The sequence below is a fragment of the Berghia stephanieae genome, chromosome 10 (genome assembly GCF_034508935.2).
Source record: "Berghia stephanieae isolate SIO BIC M18660-M18661 chromosome 10, UCSD_Bste_1.3, whole genome shotgun sequence".
NCBI classification, from domain to species: Eukaryota; Metazoa; Mollusca; class Gastropoda; order Nudibranchia; family Aeolidiidae; genus Berghia; species Berghia stephanieae.
In genome coordinates, this window is record NC_088369.1 from 21492916 (window position 1) to 21500415 (window position 7500).

Below are 7500 nucleotides of genomic sequence, written 5' to 3' on the forward strand. Positions count from 1 at the left end.
ACAGATTTTTTTAAAAAGCTCAAATTCCCCTGGGGATGAAAAACGGGAATTTGCTTTACTTTATTTATTATCTTTAAAATTGGTTGATATTATGGACATAATTTAAAATCTGGTGTTGTTTCTCGGAAACAAAGACTCTGGTTTAATTATTTATTTTGGGGGTCCAATAGCTCAGGTTGTAGATCACTCACCACACACGCCAGGTAGAGATTTTTTTTTCTGACCCCTCCAGTTCCCCAAGCAGTGATTACGTAGTTGAGTCTATTAGATCTGGTGGAAGGAGTTTTCCAGGAGATTTTCTCAGTAATATCAAAAACAAGGAGTTTTCAAGGAGATTTTCTCAGTAATATCAAAATCAAGGTTTTCAACGAGATTTTCTCAGTAATATCAAAAACAAGGAGTTTTCAAGGAGATTTTCTCAGTAACATCAAAAACAAGTTTTCAACGAGATTTTCTCAGTAACATCAAAAACAAGGAGTTTTCAAGGAGATTTTCTCAGTAATATCAAAAACAAGTTTTCAATGAGATTTTCTCAGTAACATCAAAAACAAGGAGTTTTTAAGGAGATTTTCTCAGTAACATCAAAAACAAGTTTTCAATGAGATTTTCTCAGTAATATCAACAAGGAGTTTTCAAGGAGATTTTCCCAGTAACATCAAAAACAAGGAGTTTTCAACGAGATTTTCTCAGTAATATCAACAAGGAGTTTTCAAGGAGATTTTCCCAGTAACATCAAAAACAAGGAGTTTTCAACGAGATTTTCTCAGTAATATCAACAAGGAGTTTTCAAGGAGATTTTCTCAGTAACATCAAAAACAAGGAGTTTTCAAGGAGATTTTCTCAGTAATATCAAAAACAAGTTTTCAATGAGATTTTCTCAGTAACATCAAAAACAAGGAGTTTTTAAGGAGATTTTCTCAGTAATATCAAAAACAAGGCGTTTTCAAGGAGATTTTCTCAGTAATATCTAAAACTAGGAGTTTTCAAGGGGTCCTTGAATTTAAGGAGGCCACAGGAACCTTGTGTGTTATAGACTAGCGTCCTAGCTTACAATATTATTGATATTTTTATTTATATTTATATTTAATTATATTTACAATATTATTATATGTATCTAATTCTTAGCTTTTTACTAATTTATTTTCTTATTTGTTGACATCAATATATACTTCACTACATATCTATATCTTTACAATTATATAATCTGTACGTCCTTTGAAATTTATATTGCGCAATTATTCTTACAGCTTACAATATTATTACACTATATCTATTATCCAGTTTTACTTTACCACATTTATTTACTTAAATATTATATTATATTTATGTCTGTATCGTTGCCGGCATTTTATCTGTCTGTACAAAAATTTCCGTTTTGGATGAATAAAGTACATTATTATTATTATCATCATCATCATCATCATCATCATCATCATCATCATCATCATCATCATCATCATCATCATCATCATCATCATCATTATTATTATTATTATTATTATTATTATATTATTATTATTATTATTATTATTATTATTATTATTATTATTATTATATACATTATTATCATTATTATTATCATTATCATTATTATTATTATTATTATTATTATTATTATTATTATTATTATTATTATTATTATTATTATTATTATTATTATTATTATTATTATTATCATTATCAATACAATCTTAGCTCAAGCTCTATATATATAAAAAAGATATTATTTATTTATTTATAGTTTGACAGTGAACTCACCCTGTGTAAGGTAAAAGTAACATCCTTTAAAACAGGTCCTGTGTAAATTGCTGGTGCTTCCATGTCCTGTGTTAATTTCTCTTTGTCTTCGCCGTCAACATCTCCCTCTTTGTCTTTGTTATTGTTGTTCTTTCGTCTTTTCATTCTTCTCTTTGACTTGTCTTCGTCATTTGACTCTGGAAATCGGATAATAATCTTATCACTGGACCTTCAGAAGTAAACACAGACCTGCCAACCCTTCACGTTCCAAAAGTGGAATCAGAATGGTCAGAAAATAGGAAATTTCAGACAAAAAATATGAATTTCTTACCAAGGGATAATTCTGGATCAAAATGACCTCCAACTTTGTCACCAAACACATAAAGACAGTATTCCGACACAGCTGGTAAAACTACATTTCACATGTATTAGGTATTGGAATGGGGGGAAAGGAGTGTAATTAATTCTCCTTTTGACAATCATATTTTTTTTAAATCAGCCCACCCCCCCCCTTTTTTTTTTCCTTCTTTTCCTTCTTACCATTATCATCATTTTTGGAAATCGGAATCTTAGAGACTATGGCGGAAGGAAAAGTGAAAATAGGAATGACTCCGCCAAAAGTGGAAGGGTTGGCAGGTATGTAAAATGCGAATCGGTAGGTAGCCCCTTTCCCTATGTTTTAAGCACATTCATAATAGGGAATGAGATTAGCGGAAGAGTAGTGTCCCTTGATTGGACGTCACCCATAGTCTGTGACGTCACCGGCGGAAAAGTTATTAGAGAGAGAACGTCATATTGGTTGTGCGCATGCGTCTCTCGTCCTCGCGCACAACCAACATGATGCTCTCTCTCTAATAACTTTTCCGCCGGTGACGTCACAGACTATGGGTGACGTCCAATCAAGGGACGCTATTCTTCCACTAATCTCATTCCTTATTTGTATTGTTTAAAAGCTAATATGTTTTGGGTTTTTTTTTATTAATTGAACGTGACATATTAGGGAGCAGCACTGGTGTAAGATAGATGTCTGAAAAAGTCTGAAAAAGTGTGAAAAAGTGTGTATAAAACAAAACCTGTCAAAGCAGAAAGATAAATTAATACAAGAATTTTTTTTAAAAAACATTGAAAAAAAAGCATTAAAAAAAGTATTTAAAAAAAATAAAAATAAATAAATAAATAAAACCCAGCCTTTTAACATAAGATCCATGGCTCACAACAAAACATAAAATGCATAGGAGCAGGGGGGAGGAAGGAAGGGGGGGGGGGGGGAAGGAGGAGGGAATAAGGAGGGGAGGGTAGGGGGGGGGGGGGGTGGAGGGGGAAGTTTGTTTGTTTGTTTTTAAGGGTTTTACGGCGCTTGCAACACATTTAGGTTATATCAGCGCCAGTAAAAAGGAAGAAAATGGGATAGTAAAAAGTTGTAGAATTACAATTAAAGCACCCAAGAAAAAGTAAGACATAGGGGAACTGGGAACAAATAGGGATCAGATGTAGATTCCAAGAGCATACCACCAATGTACTTAGTTTGAGATCACCTAAAAGTCATCCAGACACAAGCACAGGCCCCAACTAAGAGGAATACACTCAATTGTTTACCAATCATATAATATAATATCTAAACTCAACATAATACAATGCATAACAGAGAGATGATTTACAAGGAAAAAAATATCATCTCCCAAAACTATACATTCGACTGTTTCCCTCCCAGCCAAGGAGCTCCGGCAAGGATCAGGACAAAAGTAAGTAATCTCATTCCAAGACAATGACAGGAAACAATTAGGAAACGGGTATGGGGGGATAGAAGACACAGCATGTACCTCCCTGCCCACTATGGGAGGTCAGGATCCCCACCCAGGGAGGGGGGAGGAAGGAGGGGGGAGTAAGGAGGGGGGAGGAAGGAGGGGGAGGAAGGAGGGGGGAGGAAGGAGGGGGAGGAAGGAGAGGGGAGTAAGGAGGGGAGAGTAAGGAGTGGGGAGTAAGGAGGGGGAGTAAGGAGGGGGGAGTAAGGATGGAGGAGGAAGGGGGGGGGGGGGGAGGAAGGAGGGGGGAGGAAGGGGGGAGGAAGGAGGGGGAGTAAGGAGGGGAGGAGGAAGAGGGAGGGGGGGAAGGAGGGGGAGGAAGGAGGAGGAGGAAGGAGGGGGAGGAAGGAGGGGGAGTAGTAAGGAGGGAGGAGGAAGGGAAGGGGGGAGGAAGGAGGGGAGGAAGGAGGGGGAGTAAGGAGGGGGAGGAAGGAGGGGGAGAGAAGGAGGGGAGGAGGAGGAAGGGGGAGGAAGGAGGGGGGAGGAGAAGGAGGGGGGAGGAGGGGGGAAAGGAGGGGAAGGAGGGAGAGGAGGAAGGAGGGGGGAAGGAAGGGGGGAGGAAGGAGGGGGAGGAAGGAGGGGGGAGGGAGAGGGGGGAGAAGGAGGGGGAGGAAGGAGGGGGGAGTAAGGAGGGGGAGGTAGGGGAGGGGGGAGGAGGGAGGAGGAAGGAGGGGGAGGAAGGGGGGAGAGAGGGGGAGGAAGGAGGGGAGGAGGAGGGGAAGGAGGGGGAGGAAGGAGGGGGAGGAAGGAGGGGAGGAGGAGGGGAGAGGAAGGAGGGGAGGAGGGAGGGGGGAAGGAGGGGAAAGGAGGGGGGAGGAAGGAGGGGGAGGAAGGAGGGGGAGGAAGGAGGGGGAGAGGGAGGAAGGGGGGGGAGTAGGAGGGGGAGAAGGAGGGGGAGGAAGGAGGGGGAGGAAGGAGGGGGGAGTAAGGAGGGGAGAGGAAGGAGGGGGGGAAGGAAGGGGGGAGGAGGGGGGGAGGAAGGGGGAGGAGGGGAGTAGGAGGGAGGAGGGAGAGAGGAAGGGGGGAGGAAGGAGGGGAGGAAGGGGGGGAGGGGGGAGGAAGAGGGGGGAAAGGAGGGAGAGGAGGGGGGAGGAAGGAGGGGGGAGGTAAGGAGGGGGGAAAGGAGGGGGAGGTAAGGAGAGGGAGGAAGGAAGGAGGAGGAAGGAGGGGGAGGAAGGAGGGGGAGGAAGGAGGGGGAGGAAGGAGAAGGGATGAAGGAGTGGGGGGGGGGATTAGGCTCACCCAGACACCAGAATATGTAAACATTACACAATACAGTGACAGTGCGTAACAGAGAGATGATTTACAAGACAATGACAATATAATCCCCCAAAACTCTAAATATACATTTGACTTATCATAATCATTATCATTATTATTATCATCATCAAAATTATCATCATCAAAATTATCATCATAATTATTAACATCATAATCATTATTATCATTTTCATCATCATCATCATCATCATCATCATCATCATCATCATCATCATCATCATCATCATCATCATCATCATCATCATCATTATTATTATTATTATCACTCATAATCAATTCAGTCTTCACGCTATATAATTTCTATCTAAATATATCAGATATCAATGTCGAATCCACGGACCAGTGACTCCCGTATGGGTCCAAAGGCTGACGCTATTGTGTTACCAGGACGCTATTGTGTTACCAGGACGCTATTGTGTTACCAGGACGCTATTGTGTTACCAGACACGTGGCTATGATACGGCTCATACAAACGGTGTTTTCATAGACATATATATATATATATTATTTTAATATTTACCACAACGTTGGAGTCAGTAATATCAAAATAAAAATTCGCTCCATTGTGTTACATGCCGAGCACTTTTCGTACCATATTTGTATCCAACACGATTCAATTTATATATATATATATATATATATATATATATATATATATTTATATATATATATATATATATTATATATATATATATATATATATTATATATATTATATATATAACATTACAAGTTTAAATATGATCAACTTGTACTATTGTTCCGGGCGTTTACAGACATGATACAGATCTGTTGGAGTGAGTAGTTCTCATTTGAAGATTTTAATTAGAATAAAGGCCAGGACGATTAATTTTTATTTCGTTTCGTGATTTTTATTTTATTGATGTTAAGCCACAAAACAAATCATATAGATAGTATGCAGATGACGTCACTCAGGCCTTTGTTATTGTTTTTGCCATCCGCGTTTGTGAGTTGTTCTCACTAAACTGTATTAACCAGACTATAAAAGTTCATGGTTACACAGAGTTTGTGTGTTGGTCCGTTATACTTCCGGATGGCAATGTTGTGAACTCCTTGGCCAAGCGCATTCTATCTATAGATAGTTCGAGGATGCCGTCACACAGGTCTTTGTTATTGTTTTTTGCCATCCGCGTTTATGAGTAATGCTCACTGAACTGTATTAACCCGACTATAAACGTTCATGGATACACAGAGATGCTGTAGAGTGGGTTCGGTGTTGGAGTGACAAGCTATGATGATGATGACACCATTAGGTCCTGGCTTTGAGTCCCACTTTTGCATGGAGCAGAGTTGAGTCCTTGGAAAAGGTTCTTAACTCACATTCTCTCACTGTACTCGCGTGTAAAATGAATACCTGAGGTTTTACAGTGCTTGTAACAAGTTTTGGTCATTTCAGCACAAGTTAAAAAAGAGATGATAGGGGGGAAAGTTGAAGATCTGAAGTTATAAAAGCACCAATGAAAAAAGGGGAATGGTTCAAATAGGGAACAGAGGATCCAACGAGCAAACTAGCAATGTGGCTATTTTGATATTTCCCAAAAGTTCCATCCAAGTACCAGATAAGGATTCCACTATAATAATAATAATAATAATAATAATAATAATAATAATAATAATAATAATAATAATAATAATAATAATAATAATAATAATAATAATAATAATAATATGTCTTTATTGTCCTCAAAATAGTGGCAATTTGTCATTTGGTTACACATCTATAACAATACAATATTATAAAGAACACACATGACATAATATATAGATAGTTCGAAGATGACATCACTCGTGTCTTTGTTGATGTTTTTTGCCATCCGCGTTTATGAGTAATGCTCACTGAACTGTATTAGCCTGACTATAAACGTTCATGGATACATACAGTTTTGTGTATTGGTCCGTTATACTTCCAGATGGCAATGTTATGAGCTTCTTAGCCAAGCGCATACTATCTATTGACATATATATACACACTCACACACATGCACACTAGTAACATCATAGTCATCGTCACCATCATATCATCGTTATCAACAACATCATTATCATGACACATAATCCTACGAAAAGAGACACAAGAATATAAATCTGAATAAGAAACAACGAATAAAGAAATAAAGAAAATAACAGAGAGCAGTGTCACCGTGTGTGTTGCTACTGAGCAGCGTGCCATTATGAAGGATACTTTCAAATGCTAACAATATTCAATTTATTCAAAACGAAAAACTATAACAGCATACATGACAGAGAGATGAACTACATGGAAAAAATAGCATTTAAAAAAAGGGGACTATCGTATTGTATCATAATATCATTTAAGAGCTAATAAATTCTAAAAACCTTTAAATGCTCTGTGTAGCTTTTTTTTTGTTTGTTTGTTGCTTTAGGTCTCTTCCAACACAATTGAGGTTATATGAGAGACCGCTGAAACAAAAAAACAAGCAATCTAACAAAAATAGTACAAATGTAAATCAAAATCATAACCTAAAGATATCATAAGCTAAATTATAAATAACCAAGAACAAACAGGCAGAAGATTTACAGAAAAAAAAATATCCCCTGTCAAAAATACAATCACAAACCAAAGAAGCAGGATAGGCTAGTAAAGAGAAGAAGAAACGACATCACTATCGGATCGTACACCCATGCGAACATCATAGGTA

The 7500-nt window shown here is 38.4% G+C and overlaps 1 protein-coding gene across 1 annotated transcript in view; it reads right to left on the reverse strand.

Moving 5' to 3' along the window:
* Window positions 1–7500, reverse strand: part of LOC144980609 (ATP-binding cassette sub-family C member 5-like) — a 58321-nt gene that overhangs the window by 23668 nt on the left and 27153 nt on the right. The window contains exon 12 of the mRNA XM_078928289.1: window positions 1759–1934. Within this exon, the coding sequence (XP_078784415.1) occupies window positions 1759–1934 (176 nt within the window). The remainder of the gene's footprint in view (window positions 1–1758; window positions 1935–7500) is intronic.